Genomic DNA, 17,480 nt, shown 5'->3' with positions numbered 1-17,480 from the left:
TCCGGGCGCTCTGGAATACTTCCACTTTCCAAAGACATACAGGTTTGTAGGTTAATTAGTTTCTGTAAAATTGTCCCTAGTGTGTAGGATAGAAACATAGAAAATAGGTGCAGGAGTAGGCCATTCGGCCCTTCGAGCCTGCACCGCCATTCAATATGATCATGGCTGATCATCCAACTCAGTATCCCATACCTGCCTTCTCTCCATACCCCCTGATCCCTTTAGCCACAAGGGCCACATCTAACTCCCTTAAATATAGCCAATGAACTGGCCTCAACTACCTTCTGTGGCAGAGAATTCAACAGACTCACCACTCTCTGTGTAAAAAATGATTTTCTCATCTCGGTCCTAAAAGACTTCCCTCTTATCCTTAAACTGTGACCCCTTGTTCTGGAATAGAATAGAACTAGCATACTGGTCAGCACTCTCTTGATGGGCTAAAGGGCCTTTTTCTACACTGTATCTCTAAAACTAAAGTTTGCCTTAAAAGAGTAGCTATGAGCTATCAAGTTTTCGCTCAATTTCCATTAGGCGCTTGCTATAGCTTAATAAAATAACAATTTTTTCCATAGATAGAGGAATGGGTGACATTTCGGGTCGAGACCCTTCTTCAGACTCAATGTTTGTTTCAGTGATATATATTAAAGACTCACCAGAACCTTTCAAACGGAGTATCCTAATGATGCTATTGTATCAATTGTCAAAAATACAACTTTTTACAATACGGGGTTTGATATATTTTTTACCTGCATACATAGATGGCGAGAGTGGATATCTCAAACCCAATGCTTCCTCTGTGAAACAGTCAACAAAATCTTCCAGCATCTGCAGACCATATCCCTTCCCACGGTGCTTCTTCCTCACAAAGATGGTGTCCAGGACAGGCAGCCGGTAGCACCGAGTCAGGAAGGCTTGACACTTGCTTCCTATAGAGTAAAATGATAATAACGGTTGTGATTAATTATTAATAATAATAATAATAAATTTTATTTATGGGCGCCTTTCAAGACTCTCAAGGACACAAAAATTTAGCAAGTAGAGGAAAAACATGTAAGGGGAATGAAATAAATAGTAGAGACATGACTAGTACACAAAGTAAAGACAGAATTCAATTCAAAACACAATATGAGGCAATTCAAGCACAGATGAAAAGGGAGGGGGACGTGGGGCTAAGGATAGGCAGAGGTGAAGAGATGGGTCTTGAGGCGGGACTGGAAGATGGTGAGGGACACGGAATTGCGGATCAGTTGGGGGATGGAGTTCCAGAGCCTGGGAGCTGCCCTGGAGAAGGCTCTGTCCCCAAAACTGCGGAGGTTGGACTTGTGGATGGAGAGGAGACCGGCTGATGTGGATCTGAGGGACCGTGAGGGTTGGTAGGGGGAGAGGAGGTCAGTGAGATATGGGGGGGCCAGATGGTGGAGGGCTTTGTAGGTGAGGACCAGGATTTTGTAGGTGATCCGGTGGGAGATGGGAAGCCAGTGAAGTTGTTTGAGGACTGGAGTGATGTGATGCCAGGATTTGGTGTGGGTGATGAGTCGGGCGGCTGCGTTCTGGACCAGTTGGAGTCGGTTGATGGTTAATTATTGTCACCTGTACTGAGGTATTAGCAAAAGGCTTTGTTTTGCATGCTATCCAAACAGATGCTAGACCATAGATACAAAGATACAGTCATGTCAAACTCATAAATAGGGCAGCACGGTGGCCCAGCTGGTTGAGCTGCTGCCTCGCAACCCCAGAGACCCAGGTTCAATCCTGACCTCGGGTGCTGTCAGTGCGGAGTTTGCACGTTTGCCCTGTGACCGTGTTGGTTTCCTCCCACACTCTAAAGACGTGCGGGGTTTGTAGGTTCATTGGCCTCGGTAAATTGCCCCTAGTGTGTGGGGAGCGGATGAGAAAGTGAGATAACATAGAAAAAGTGTGAACAGACATCGCTGGTCAGCGTACACTTGGTGGGCTGAAAGGCCCGTTTCCATGCTGTATCTTTGGGCTTTAGAGATACAACGCAGAAACAGCCCCTTGGGCCCACCGAGTCCGCGCTGGCCAGCGATCACCCCATAAAATAACACCATCCTACACAGCAAGGACAATTTACAATTTTACCAAAGCCAATTAACCTACAAACCTGCAAGTGGTTGGAGCGCGGGAGGAAACTGGAGCAAACCCATGTGGTCACAGGAGGAAGTAGAAACTCCATACAGACAGCACCAGTAGTCAGGATCAAACCCGGGTCTCTGATGCTATAAGGTAGCAGCTCTACCACTGCGCCACCCCAAAAACTGTCTCTATACTAAACTAATTTGTTACTTATCCAAATCCAATCAACTGTGCCACCTACTGCTCTTACAAAGGAGACTCAAGACACAAGTTCCAAAAGAAAATTATAAATGTTCGACCTTGCCATCATACAGCAGCATCCCACCTTGGTGATTTATAGAATGCAGAGTTTATCCCACAACCTCCACTCCACATTCCTTCAGCAACAGACTGGTTCCACCAAGATGCAGAACAGAACGCCACAGGAGATCCTTCTTCCCTGTGGCTATCAAACGATACAACTTCTCCTCTGTGGTGGGTAGACCCCCCCCACCCATCCCAAATCTTCGCACATCCACAATCCTTTCCACTTGTCACTTTAATTTAATGTTTCATGTACCTTTTGTTTTTATGACTGTCGGCAGATCACTTTCCCTCCTGGGATAAATAAAGTCCTATCGTATAGTATTGAAGCACATTAGTCATGGTAGCACTGACTCAGGCTTGACGGGTCTGGAATGAGGTCCCAGCAGAAGGAGGACTACTACACAATACAGGGATGTGACATCCTTGTGCATTCAGGGAAGCTTTCAGTAATACGAGGGAAAACGTCCTCTCGGCTAAAACATTGAACTCAGAATCTTCAGAATCCAGAAACGCTCAGGAAACAAGAGCGCCGGAAAAAAGAAAAAAAAGTGTTGGACCTGTACTGTACGGAACCCAAATAATAATAATAATAATGGATGGGATTTATATAGCGTCTTTCTAATACTCAAGGCGCTTTACATCGCATTATTCATTCACTCCTCAGTCACACTCGGTGGTGGTAAGCTACTTCTGTAGCCACAGCTGCCCTGGGGCAGACTGACGGAAGCGTGGCTGCCAATCTGCGCCTACGGCCCCTCCGACCACCACCAATCACTCACACACATTCACACACAGGCAAAGGTGGGTGAAGTGTCTTGCCCAAGGACACAACGACAGTATGCACTCCAAGCGGGATTCGAACCGGCTACCTTCCGGTTGCCAGCCGAACACTTAGCCCATTGTGCCATCTGTCGTCCCCAAATAGTAGGTTGACACTAGCTACTGGGCCTTCCATCTAAAGAAGGATAGGTGGACATTAACATCACACAATACAGATACCCAGCTTGGAGATACAACTACCATGGTTGTCATACTGATTGGCAAACAGGCACAGCTTTGGGATCAACAATGATGCACTCAACAGCAATCTCTTTGAGAAAATGAGATGAAGGATGGTTAAAACATAAACGAGAACAGAACCCACACAACACTCAGCATAAAAGGAGAAGTTAAAACGACAAAGGCAGTCGGGATGGAACGGGAGACGAGAGTGAGGGAACAGCTGATATTTTTTTGATAGAAGTACAAAACATAGTTGGGGGAAAAAAAGCATCTCAGAATCGTCTGAGCTTAGCAGATACCAGTTCTTTTAAAAGTCTGTCCAATTAGTTCACCTCCACTGCTCCTTCCCCACGGCCCTACAACTGTTTCCCCTCTACTAGATACTGAAATCTCTATTTCGGAAGTTGCCATGGCAACTAGCTTCACTATTCCTTTATGTCGGACAATTCAATTAGAACAACGATCACCCCGTGCTATCACCTACACCTTACCTACGAACAATTTACAGAAGCCAATTGACCTACAAATTTTGGAATGTGGAAGGAAACCGGAGCACCCGGAGAAAACCCACATGGTCACACGGAGAACATACAATCTCCGTACAGACAGCACCCGTAGTCAGGATCAAACCCGGGTCTCTGGCGCTGTCAGGCAGCAACTCTACCGCTGCGCCACCGTGCCGTCCAATAAACCTTCCTGCCAATAAATTGCAACTTTAATATTACTCCGTTAAAGCTCATCACATTTTGAGCACATCTATTCTCAAGGAGAACAATCCCAATATCCCCAGCCATCCCACAAAATATGACAACTGGGTATTGTTCTGAGAAATCTCCCCTACACCCTCACCTGCAGCGAATTGTCGATGCAGTTCAGCCAATCACACAAACCAACCTCCCTTCCATTGACTCCATTTATACCTCCCGCTGCCTCGGCAAGGCCAGCAGCATAATCAAGGACGAGTCGCATCCTGGCCACTCCCTCTTCTCCCCTCTCTTATCGGGCGAAAGGTATAGAAGTGTGAAAACGCACACAACCAGATTCAAGGACAGTTTCTTCCAAGCTGTTATCAGGCAACTGAACCATCCTACCACAACCAGAGAGCAGACCTGAACTACTATCTACCTTATTGGTTACCCTCAGACTCTTTCATCAGACTTTACTAGCTTTACCTTGCACCAAACGTTATTCCCTTATAGTTCATGTATCCATACACTTGTGAATGGCTCGATTGTAATCATGTATTGTCTTTCTGCTGACTGGTCAGCGCGCAACAAAAGCTTTTCACTGTACCTCGGTACACGTGACAATAAACTAAACTGTACAGCCTCGATTCTAGACATAGACATAGAAAATAGGTGCAGGAGGAGGCCATTCGGCCCTTTGAGCCAGCATTGTGATCATGGCTGATCATGACTGATCGTCCCCAATCAATAACCCGTGCCTGCCTTCTCCCCAAATCCCTTGATTTCCACTAGCCCCTAGAGCTCTATCTAACTCTCTCTTAAATCCATCCAGTGATTTGGCCTCCACTGCCCTCTGTGGCAAGGAATTCCACAAATTCACAACTCTCTGGGTGAAAAAGTTTTTTCTCACCTCAGTCTTATATGGACTCCCCTTTATTCTAAGACTGTGGCCCCTGGTTCTGGACTCGCCCAACATTGGGAACATTTTTCCTGCATGTAGCTTGTCCAGTCCTTTTATAATTTTATATGTTTCTATAAGATACCCCCTCATCCTTCTTAACTCCAGTGAATACAAACCTAGTCTTTTCAATCTTTCCTCATATGACAGTCCCGCCATCCCAGGGATCAATCTCGTGAACCTACGCTGCACTGCCTCAATCACAAGGATGTCCTTCCTCAAATTAGGAGACCAAAACTGTACGCAATACTCCAGATGTGGTCTTACCAGAGCCCTATACAACTGCAGAAGAACCTCTCTACTCCTACACTGAAATCCTCTTGTTATGAAGGCCAACATTCCATTAGCTTTCTTCAATGCCTGCTGTACCTGTAAGCCAACTTTCAGTGACCGGTGTACAAGAACACCCAGGTCTCGCTGTACCTCCCCCTTACCTAACCCCATTGAGATAATAATCTGCCCCCTTGTTTTTGCCACCAAAGTGGATAACCTCACATTTATTTATCTTACACTGCATCTGCCACGCATCTGCCTACTTACTCAACCTGTCCAGGTCACCCTGCAACCTCCTAACATCCTCTTCACAGTTCACACTGCCACCCAGCTTTGTATCATCCACAAACTTACTAGTGCTGCTCCTAATTCCCTCGTCCAAATCATTAATATATATGGTAAACAGTTGCGGCCCCAACACCGAGCCTTGCGGCACTCCACTCGCCACTGCCTGCCGAACTGAAAAGGACCCGTTCACTCCTACTCTTTGCTTCCTGTCTGTCAACCAATTTTCTATCCACGTCAACACTCTACACCCAATACCATGTGCTCTAATTTTAGTCACCAGTCTCCTGTGCGGGACCTTATCAAAGGCTTTCTGAAAGTCTAGATACACGTCATCCATTTTACTTGTCACATCCTCAAAAAATTAGTCAAGCATGATTTCCCTTTCATAAATCCATGCTGACTTGGACTAATCCTTTTACTGCTATCCAAATGCCCCATTATTACCTCTTTATTAATAGACTCCAGCATCTTTCCCACCACCGAAGTCAGGCTAACTGGTCTGTGATTCCCCGTTTTCTCTCTCGCTCCTTTCTTGAAAAGCGGGATAACCTTAGCTATCCTCCAATCCACAGGAACTGATCCTGAATCTATTGAACATTGGAAAATGATCACCAATGCATCCACTATTTCTAGAGCCACCTAGTAATCATCCCGATCTCCAGCCACATACCTGTGGGTTTGATGGAATAGAATCCAATTGCTTTCCCTGACTTCCAGAGGATTTTTGCAAACTCAGCGGCGCCGTGGCAAAGGAAAGGGAGCTCTTCAGCGTTCATTTCATGGGCTCTGTAAATGATGCGATTCAAAATGTAGAGAACAATGCGCTCCCCAAGCGAAGTCACCTGTCGTGACACAAACATGGTAGAAAAGTTAACAAGCGACTGCATTTCAAAAGATAATTAATTACCAGAGCACAGTGGGCAGTAACCGTGTGGGTTTTCTCCGGGTGCTCCGGGTTTCTCCCACATTCCAAAGACTTGGAAGTTTATAGGTTAATTGGCTTCTGTAAATTGTCCCTAGGGTGTAGGATGCAAGGGGATCGCTGGTCGGCATGGAATCGGTGGGCTGAAGGGCCTGTTTCTGTGCTATATCTCTAAACTAAACTAAACTGCAGATGTTGGAATGTGCGTGGAGAGAATCGTGACGTCGTAGAGACATACAGCTTTGAAACAGGCCCTTCGGCCCAAAGTCCACGCCAACCAGCATGCCCCATCTACACTAGCCCCACCTACCAACGTTCGGTCCATATCCCTCTAAAGGGCCTGTCCCACTTTCACGACTTAATTCAAAACCTCTGCCGAGATTAAAGGAACTAAAAAAAAAAATCAAGATCGTGATAATCTACAAACTCCTACGACCTTCCACGACTATGTTCACAAACTCCTATAAGTATGTCTACGAATTCCCACGACTATTTCGATGCCCTCCATACGAGTAGAAAGTTGCAATTTCCTTCATCACTATCATTTTTTTTACTTGTGGACATTTCTAATCGGGCTGGAAAAAACCTCCCGACTTACCTGATGCCCCGAGTTCCTAGCGTAACGAGCCGCTACGATATATCTACAAACTCCTACGACCTCCTACGGACTCGTTACAAACATTCTACGAGTTTGAATCAAGGGGAAAACTCGAGAGAATTCGTGAATTACCTCGTGAAAGTGGGACAGGTCCTTAACCCTTTAAGAATGCCCAATGTCCACCGTCCGTGGCAATGAATTTCACAGATTCACCACCCTCTGCTGAAGAAATTTCCCCCTTGCAGTGCATGGTCTATTTTCTGAACAACTATCCCAATAAATGGAACTCTTGACCATAACACTGTGATATCTAGATGAAGGCAATCTTTTTCAGCAAAATGCAGAGAGTGGAGGAGTATTAGCATAATTTAGCAATGTTACAAAATGTTGAGATTTAAAAAATCAAGTCTGCAATTTATCCCATCAGATAAAGCACAAAAATAAGTTTAATTTGACACCTAATTCACTTTCATATCTTCAGTATTAAAAAGGTTATGGCCATTTTCATACTCGGAAATTAGCATCTTGTTCCCTATTGATTTTCCATGGACTTAACACAAAAGCTGTGATCGAGGACAGTGAAATGGCCATAACATTCTTAAAAATTAAGAGAACTGAAAGAAATTTTCAGTTATTATAGATTGAAACATTCTGAAACAAATATGAAACAATATTACTTGGATGACCTGAAATTAAGCATATAATTAATTAGTTACCCAATTGTAGCTAATTCCAAACTTCAATTACTAGAGCTAAACATCTATCCATTTCTTAAGAAAAGATTAACATTTTTAAATAGCCTAAGTGTCCAAATAACATTCACAAAGAATTCACAATAAAACATGATATTTAAAACTCATTTACATTAATTTATAGGCCAAATGGAAGGACTTGGTGTTCAATTGCTGTAAATTAATGGCCATTTAAATCAGCTTTCGAGTGGGATCCTGTGGAACTCTGTGGAACGCGCTGGTTTAGAACATTCCCATTGCGGTGAATTTGTACCCCAAATGCCCAGAAAAATACTGCAGGATTTAATGGGGCCCCAAATTAGCTACTCGCAACATAAAACTTTGTATAAAGGGATCTTAAGAAGCGCTTTTTAATCTAAAAATAAACAACCCACCTTCCGTTGTCCCCTGTATGAGATCCGTCCCGTTGTCGGCGGTCGCGGGTTTAGAGGATAATTTTTAACCTACTATAATAATTAAATTAACCAATTAAATTTAAAAATAGCTCCAGCGATCGAACCTCCAAGCGATTTTTCGTCAGCAACTAAGTAGGCTGAACAACCTCGATTTGAATAGCCGAGAGAAAATCGCGTTTTAAACCCGCCCCCCTCTCAACGACGCCAAAATCGCACACACGAGCTTGGACAGATCTGCAGCGATGCTTAAGGTAGGTTTTGCAACATACCTACATAATTGTTGCAAAATTAATGCAAACCATTCTCCTGGCTTCCATTGTGGTCATGGGAGAATCTAGCAACCCATATCCGTTCTGGCTGTTTCTTACATTGAACTACGCAGCCTAAAATATCAGTTCAATGTAATCGAGGTGCTTTTAAAAAAAAAAAGATTTTTAGAGATACAACGTGGAAACAGGCCCTTGGGCACACCGAGTCCACGCTGACCAGCGATCACGCCATACACTAGACACTAACACCATCCTTCATATAAGAGACAATTTACAATTTACAGAAGCCAATTAACCTACAAACCTCTACATTTATGGAGTGTGGGAGAAAACCGGAGCACCCGTGGAAAATCTACGCGGTCACGGAGAGAACGTACAGATAGTATCCGTAGTCAGGATCGAACCCAGGTCCCAGACGCTGTAAGGCAGCAACTCTACAGCTGTACCACCATGCCGTCCTTCAGATATATTGCTACCTAATTACCCTGCTGCAGTCTTTTGTAAATCCATTAGTAGACATCCTCCTGGTCTGTTACTACCCAGCAAATGGTGTTACATCATTGTAACCATTTTTTTAAAATTATGCTTTTTAATATCATGGGATCACGGAGACATTTATGGCCCGTCAGTAGAAAAAGACCTCTCCGGCCAAATGGATGCTTTCAGCATTATGTTAGAACCCTGCTGGTTACAGCTCTTAACGAACACATTCAAGAAACCTTGCATCAAGAAAAAGAATTACCACTACCTAAAGAAAATTTCCACTAAATTTTGAAAAATATTGCAAGCTTAAAATATGAAGAGTGTTAATTTACCTGCTGGAGACCCTGGCGGGATGACTCTGCGGTTTTTATGACGTCATCTATTGCCCACCACCTGTCCGCGAGGTACAAAGCCACAGCTGGAAAAGGAAAGCAAGAGAGAATTAATGTTGGCCTCGTCTCAGCCCATTCACTTTGTATACAAACGGTTTAGTTTAGATTAGAGATACTGCGCAGAAACAGGCCCTACGGCCCACGAGTTCAGAGCGACCAGCGATCCCCGTACACTAACGCACTGCGGGGTGATCACTGATTGGCGTGCGCTCGGTGGGCTGGACGACCTGTTTTTGTGCTGTATCTATAAAGTCTAAATATACATGTCAAATTCTATATCTTATGGTGTTTAAGAAGGAACTGCAGATGCTGGAAAATCGAAGGTACACAAAAAAGCTGGAGAAACTCAGCGGGTGCAGCAGCATCTATGGAGCGAAGGAAATAGGCAACGTTGGGGGGGGGGGCGGGGAGGGGAGGAGACAGCAAGGTCTAACAAAATTGGGAGAATTCAATGTTCAATTTGTTAGTCCTTGCTGTCTCCTCCCCTTCCTCAGCACCTCCTGCTGTCTCCTCCCATCCCCCAGCCTTCGGGCTCCTCCTCCTTTCTTCTTTCTTCTCCACGCCCCCCCCCCCCCCCCCCCCCCCCCCCCACCCCCCATCAGTCTGAGAAGGGTTTCGGCCCGAAACGTTGCCTATTTCCTTCGCTCCATAGATGCTGCTGCACCCACTGAGTTTCTCCAGCTTTTTTGTGTACCTTCTATATCTTATGGGACTGGGACCAAGTGTTGCAATGACTTGAAGTTGATCATGGACCTAGGAAAGAGGAAAGCTAGATGCAGGAAAAATGTTCCCAATGTTGGGCGAGTCCAGAACCAGGGGCCACAGTCTTAGAATAAAGGAGAGGTCATTTAAGACTGAGGTGAGATAAAACTTTTTTAACCCAGAGAGTTGTGAATTTAAGGAATTCCCTGCCACAGAGGGCAGTGGAGGCCAAGTCACTGGATAGATTGAAGAGAGAGTTAGATAGAGCTCTAGGGGCTAGTGGAGTCACGGGATATGGGGAGAAGGCAGTCAAGGGTTATTGATAGGGGACGATCAGCCATGATCACAATGAATGGCGGTGCTGGCTTGAAGGGCCAAATGGCCTCCTCCTGCACCTATTATTTATGTTTCTATGTTTCTATGTTGCTAAGCTACTTGAAGGACAAGAGAAAGTAGAAGGTTAAAAGAACAGACTGCAACTGAGTTTCTGTTTAGTTTAGTCTAGTTCAGAAATAGTGTGGAAACAGGCCCTTCAGCCCATCAAGTGCATGCCAACCCGTTCCCTCCACTATAGTATCCCACTTTCTCATCCTCTCCCTACACAGTAGGGACAATACCTAAGCCAATTAACCTACCTACCTGTATGTATTTGTAGTGTGGGAGGAAGCCAGAGCACCCGGGAAAAACGCACGTGCTCACAGGGAGAACGTACATACTCAGTACAGACAGCACCCGTAATCGGGATCAAGCCCTGGTCTCTGGCGCCGTAAGGCAATAACTCTACTGCTGCGCCATCGTGCTGCCCCACGTTCTATGGACTTTGGTCAAACGTTAAGTAGTCAACAAGTATGAGTGCAGGTGTCTGAGGGGTGATCCAGGAGAGGTGTCTAAAATCATGAGCGGAATAGATAGGGTGAATGCACAGACTCTTTTACTCTGTGGGGGAATCAAGAAACAGAAAATGCAAGTTCTATTAAATCTTTCCCCTCTCATCTTAAACCAGAGGGTCAACTTTTTTCACTCAGAGGGTGGTGGGCATATGGAACAAGCTCCCAGAAGAGGTAGTTGAGGCAGGTACAATTCAAAAGACACTTGGACGGGTAAACGGATAAGAAAGGTTTAGAGGGATATGGGTCAAATGCAGGCAAATGGTACTAGCTAGATTGAGCATCTTGGTTGGCATGGGCGAGTTGGGTTGAAATGCCTGTTTCTGTGCTGTACGACTCCAAGTGTTAATTTATATATCAGAGAAACTTAGTCTTTGTAAATTAATGGATTTGAAATTTGACATATTTGATAGAACACATTATGCCAGATCATTTCAGTAGAAAATATGAAAATGCAAGTAGGCAAAGACAAAGTTATTGGCCAATGTAATATTATATTTATTACTTATTACTTAATAAACTGAGAATGCACAGTGTATAGTGTCCTCTTTATTGGAAACTGGTTTTAGAAAAACACAGCACTAACCTGTGAATTGACTTTCCGGAGCAAACAAGGCCAGGATTTTATACATCGTCTCACCACCATAGAGTGGAACAAAAGCGATGGATGACAGACTCACTGGAATCTGTGTTCAAGAAACACATGTCAATTTGGCTATTAATACAATAAAAACAAATCACCTCTTCTCACAAACCATTCTAGCTCAGACAAGTCCATTAGCATGAATTTCTCCTTCCTGACTAGTACTTTACTCCAAAAATCAAGCCAGCATTTTAAATCACCTTAGCAGGCAGATGCTGCTATAAGGTCAAAAGGTCAATTTTAATGAGCAGAAAGTGACCGTATATAAAACAAAATGGCTGTCACGGACCTTCCCCCATGTTCTCTCCTCCCTTGTACCTTTATTTGCTTCTTAAAATGTTGTTCACACCAAACCTTTCCCATTCTGATTATTTATCATCAATCTGACAATGTGATAGGAGCAGAACTAGGCCATTTGGCCCATCAAGTCTACACCATTCAATCATGGCTGATCTATCTCTTCCTCCTAACCCCATTCTCCTGCCTCCCCCCCTCCCATAACTCTTGACACCCGCACGAATCAAGAACATTAACTTTGTATTACCCCCCCCCAACCCAAGTGATTTCCATTTACATTTTACATTTATAGCATCATCAACATCTTGATTTTGGATGTGCAGATTGAATCAGTGAAAAAAATTTCCCTAACATTTTTTTTGCAACAAATTTGTTGCCAAGAATACTCAGGTTGATAGGGCTCTTGAAGATTGCAGAGTCAGGGGATGTGGTGAGAAGGCAGGAACGGGGTACTGATTGTGGATGATCAGCCACGATCAGCCATGATCACATTGAATGGTGGTGCTGGCTCGAAGGGCCGAATGGCCTACTCCTGCACCTATTGTCAATTGTCTATTGTCGACACCCAACCAATCACACTGACAACTAATGAGATTTGTGGCTGACAGCAGAGAAAATAAATTAAGGGTAGAAGCACTCAAGTGCTGGAAATGTGACGTGACTAAATCCGAACGGTGAGACAAATATTTGGTACGGGTTTTCAGTACCCTAATGCCCCTGTCCCACTTAGGAAACCTGAACGGAAACCTCTGGAGACTTTGCGCCCCACCCAAGGTTTCCGTGCAGTTCCTGGAGGTTTTTGTCAGTCTCCCTAATGGTCGAAAGTGCGATGCTAGTTGAAGATGGTTGCCGGAGGTTGCAGGTGGTTGCCAGAGGTTGCAGGTGGTTGCCAGAGGTTGCAGGTAGTGGAATGTAACACTCAGGCAACCACCTTCAACTAGCATCGCAACCGGCTTCGACTAAAAAATTACCGATTTTTAAAACGGCAACCTATTTTTAGTCGCGGCCGGTTTTGAATTTTTTGAAATAATCGCCGGAACATAGAAGAAGCAGAAACCACTTTCGACCATTAGGGAAACTGACAAAAACCTCCGGGAACCTCACGGAAATCTTGGGTGGGGCCCAAAGTCTCCAGAGGTTTCCGTTCAGGTTTCCTAAGTGGGACAGGGGCATTAGTCAGGATCGAACCCAGGTCTCAGGCGCCGCAAGACAGCAACTCTACCGTGGCCATACTGTGCCGCCCCTGCTGAGAATTTCCAGCACAATAAGCTTGTGTTTAAATCTCTAGATGTGCTATGTCTTGTACCTTCCTTCTGTTGGGGAGTGTGAAATACTCCAGCTTGTCAGGGTCACCAAAGAGCAGGCTGGACATGTATTCCTCTGCTGAATGCTCAATATCTTCATAGTCCAGCTCGGCGAGCAGATCCACTGGGAATGCCATCCCTGCCACACAAGGAGAAAAGACATTAATACAGTTTGTGTAGGTGCTGGTTTAAATAGACACAAAATGCTGGGGTAACTCAGAGGGACAGGCAGTATCTCTGGAGAGACGGAATGGGATCGTCACCCTTCTTCAGACAACAATAGAGTTGTCTTTTTGCAGCAGCATCTTTCAGATACCCCAGTCATTTCCTTCCTGTACTGATTATTAAATGCTTCGATGAAAATCGTAATCTATCAACATGGATTTATGAAAGAGAAATCACATTTGACAAACCCGTTACATTTTTAAAAGTGGTTGTAATCGGCAATAGTTAAGGACAAAGAAATGACTGGATAGCACATTGAACAAGCTTTTCACTGAAGATAGACACAAAGTGCTGGAGTAACTCAGCAGGACAGGCAGCATCTCAGGAGAAAAAGGATGGGTGACGTTTCGGGTCGGGACCCTTGTTCAATCTATCTGTAGCAGGAACAGGGCTTCTCGCCACAGTTTGTTGTTTTATCATCATTCAGAATGGTCCTTACAAAGCTAGGATATTGTCCCATTGCAGACATTAGACTGTGCTATGGAACTGATGCATTACAATGCTGAGTATAGTCTGCACTCTGTGTCTTCCCCTTTGCTCCTAACCTAGTTTGACTCCAATGTATTTACGTCTACATGTCCACTACTGATATTCTGTTACCCTTGGTTCCAGAACCTTGCCGTATTAACTGTTCTGCTGGACCAACAGTGGCCACAGCCTTGTGGGGGTCCAAGATCCCGACTCACACAATCGGCCGTGGAAGTCAGCTAAGGGATCGGATCTGCCAGCTCCAGCCAGGCTGGAGTTCCAGAGCCCCAGCCGCATGGAGCAAATTCGACCCACCGATCGGCACGGATGTCCCGATGAAGTAGAGCGGTCACGTAACCCGGCCTGGGCACCATTTTGAGAGGACTTCCAGGGGGGGGATTTCAGGTGGGCTCTCGTAATTTTGTCTGGATTAAAAGGAGGTGCCGGACCACCAGTTGCCGGGGAAGAAGTAAGTAAGGAAGGGGAAGGTACACACAATTGCTGGGGAAACTCAGCGGGTGCAGCAGCATCTATGGAGCGAAGGAAATAGGCGACGTTTCGGGCCGAAACCCTTCTTCAGACTGATGGGGCCTGTAAGGAAGGGGCCTGTCCCACGAGCATGCGACTCCATGCGGCAAGCGCGACCTAAAGCCCGCAGCCGCCTCGACGCCGTACGCACGGAGGTCGAGTGAGTGACGTGAAGTTCGAGCGAAGTCCGACGGGCGTACGGCGTCGAGGAATTTTTGAACACGGTCAGATTTTCGGAGCCCTGCGCGATGTCGGGACCAGCTCCGCACAACTCCATACGGCTCCGGCGATCGAAGTGGGACCGGCCCCGCGAGGCCGTACGGCTCAAGCGACCACGTTAGGTCGCGCTTGCCGCATGCAGGCGCATGCTGGTGGGACAGGCCCTTTTGGTTGCGCTTGCCGCATGGAGTCGCATGCTTGTGGGACAGGCCCTTAAGTAATTTTTATTTATATAGCACTTTTAAATCAAATCAAATCAAAGTGCTTTACAGAGAAGAAATTAGATTACCATACATCCATATAAAATAACAAATAAAAAGAAACAAAAAAAGTGGTGGACCTGTAGTATTATACGCTCTGATTGGATTGCATGTGAAACAAAGCTTGTAACTGTACCTCGCTACACATAACAATAATAAACCTTAACCCAAACCTAATCTCTAATTACTATTGGAATATTAAAAATAGTATTGGATAAATTAATGGAACAGAAAGACAATAAATCGCCTGGTGACCTGCATTGGGGGATTTTGTCAGTCACAGCTGTGGAAATACTCGAAATACCGGTTGTCAAAATTCTGTAGATTCTCGAAATGTTCTTGCAGATTGGAAGATATTAGTAACCCCACTCTTTCCAAAACTAGGGAAGAGAAAAAACCCCCACTGAAACTGAGTTGGCATTGGTAGTAGGGAAAATACTAGGATCCATTATTGAGACGATAACTAGACATTTATAAATCATAAATCAACATGGATTTATGAAAGAGAAATCACATTTGACAAACCCGTTACATTTTTAAAAGTGGTTGTAATCGGCAATAGTTAAGGACAAAGAAATGACTGGATAGCACATTGAACAAGCTTTTCACTGAAGATAAGACACAAAGTGCTGGAGTAACTCAGCAGGACAGGCAGCATCTCAGGAGAAAAAGGATGGGTGACGTTTCGGGTCGGGACCCTTGTTCAGACTGGACTTGGAACTAGCAGTCTGAAGTGGGATTCAGACCTGAAACGCCACCCATCATTTTCTCCAGAGATGCTGCCTGGCCTGCTGAGCTACTCCAGCACTTTGTGCCTATCATCGGTATAAAGCGGCATCTGCAGTTCCTTCCTATATACACTGTGTTGGTACACAGAACAATAAGAAACTAAACAAGTTGATGTGGTGTATTTGGATTTTAAGGAAGACCTTCACTAAGGTGCCCCTTAAACAAAGCCAGTACGTAGAGGAACTACATTGACTTAATTCCAGTATTAGTTAATGAAAGAAAACTGCGCCAGAATAAATGGTCCATTTTCAGATCAATAGGCTTGGTCAGTGGGGTGCCGTAAACGATTCTGCTCTGGTCCCCGGATGACACCACCTATACCAATGTTGAATCAGATGAGGTATCAGTATCAGATATACAAATTTCGACGGCAGCACAGTGTCGCAGCTGGAAGTGCTGCCCTTGAACATCCACAGGTGTACGATAGAGAGCATATTGACTGGTTGAATCACGGCCTGGTTCGGCAACTTGAATGCTCAGGAGCGATGAAGACTGCCAAAAGTTGTGAACACTGCCCAGTCCATCACCTGCTCTGACCTCCCCACCATCGAAGGGATTTACCGGAGTCGCAGCCTCAAAAAGGCAGCCAGCATCATCAGAGACCCACGCCACCCTGGCCACACACTCATTTCACACCTGCCATCAGGAAGAAGGTGCAGGAGCCTGAAAACTGTAATATCCAGGTACAGGAACAGCTTCTTCCATGCAGCCATCAGGCTATTAAACACTACACCTCCAAATAAGCTCAGAACTACATGGACTTGGGATCATCGCATTTGTCTTTTTGCACGATTGTTTTGTGTGTGTGAATACATACAGAAGTTCTTTGTTATATTATATTGTTTACAGAGTACCCTGTACTACATTTACTTTTCACAAAAAACTGGAGTAATTCAGCGGGACAGTATCTTTGGAGAGAAGGAATGGGTGACATTTCAGGTCGAGACCCTTCTTAAGACCCGAAACGTCACCCATTCCTTCTCTCCAGAGATATTGCCTTTCCTGCTGAGCTACTCCAGCTTTTTGTGTCTATCTTCGGTTTAAACCAGCATCTGCAGTTCCTTCCTATACTATATTTACATTTTCCATTGTGCTTCTGCGAGCAAAGGGCCTGTCCCACGAGCATGCGACTGCATGCGGCGAGCAAAACCAAACCTTAAGCGGGGGCTGCGCGGAGGTCGAGTGATCCCGTACGAGTTGACGTGAAGTTCGAGCGAAGTCCGCGGAAAGTTCGCGCTAGGCATACACCGTCAAGAGGCTGCGTACGGCGTCGAGATGGTGCGTACGGCCATCGAGGCGGTGCGTACGGCCTCAATGCGGCTGCGGGCCGGCAGGCCGTTGCCGCGCGGAATTTTTGAACAGTGTCAGTTTTTCGGAGTCCCGTGCGATGTCGGAACCAGCTCCGCACAACTCCATACGGCTCCAACGATCGAAGTGGGACCGGTCCCGCGAGGCCGTACGGCTCAAGCGACCACGTTAGGTCGCGCTTGCCGCATGCAGTCGCATGCTTGTGGGACAGGCCCTTTAGAATGTCATTGTTCTATTTGGGTCATATAACAATAAAACACTCTTGACACTTGTCCCACAGCACCACAGATCAGCGTTCAATCCTGACCCTGTGTGCGTGGAGTTTGCACGTTCTCCCAGTCGACCACACGGCTTGCTCCGGTTTTCACCCACATCCCAAAGACGTGCGGGTCCGTGCATTAATTGGCCTCTGTACAATTGCCCATGGCGTAG

The 17,480-nt window shown here is 45.4% G+C and overlaps 1 protein-coding gene across 3 annotated transcripts in view; it reads right to left on the bottom strand.

Moving 5' to 3' along the window:
* Positions 1-17,480, bottom strand: part of fam169a (family with sequence similarity 169 member A) — a 94,552-nt gene that overhangs the window by 30,682 nt on the left and 46,390 nt on the right. For all 3 annotated transcript variants that reach the window (XM_033018649.1, XM_033018650.1, XM_033018648.1), the window contains exons 2-6: positions 13,254-13,390; positions 11,594-11,693; positions 9,359-9,444; positions 6,278-6,449; positions 747-926 (exon numbers count right to left, since the gene is read on the bottom strand). In XM_033018649.1, the coding sequence (XP_032874540.1) occupies positions 747-926; positions 6,278-6,449; positions 9,359-9,444; positions 11,594-11,693; positions 13,254-13,388 (673 nt within the window). In that variant the 5' untranslated portion in view covers positions 13,389-13,390. The remainder of the gene's footprint in view (positions 1-746; positions 927-6,277; positions 6,450-9,358; positions 9,445-11,593; positions 11,694-13,253; positions 13,391-17,480) is intronic.

The sequence above is a fragment of the Amblyraja radiata genome, chromosome 3, assembly GCF_010909765.2.
Source record: "Amblyraja radiata isolate CabotCenter1 chromosome 3, sAmbRad1.1.pri, whole genome shotgun sequence".
Lineage (NCBI taxonomy): Eukaryota > Metazoa > Chordata > Chondrichthyes > Rajiformes > Rajidae > Amblyraja > Amblyraja radiata.
The sequence above is the reverse complement of the archived record's forward strand: the minus strand, read 5'-3'. Positions and strand labels throughout refer to the sequence as shown.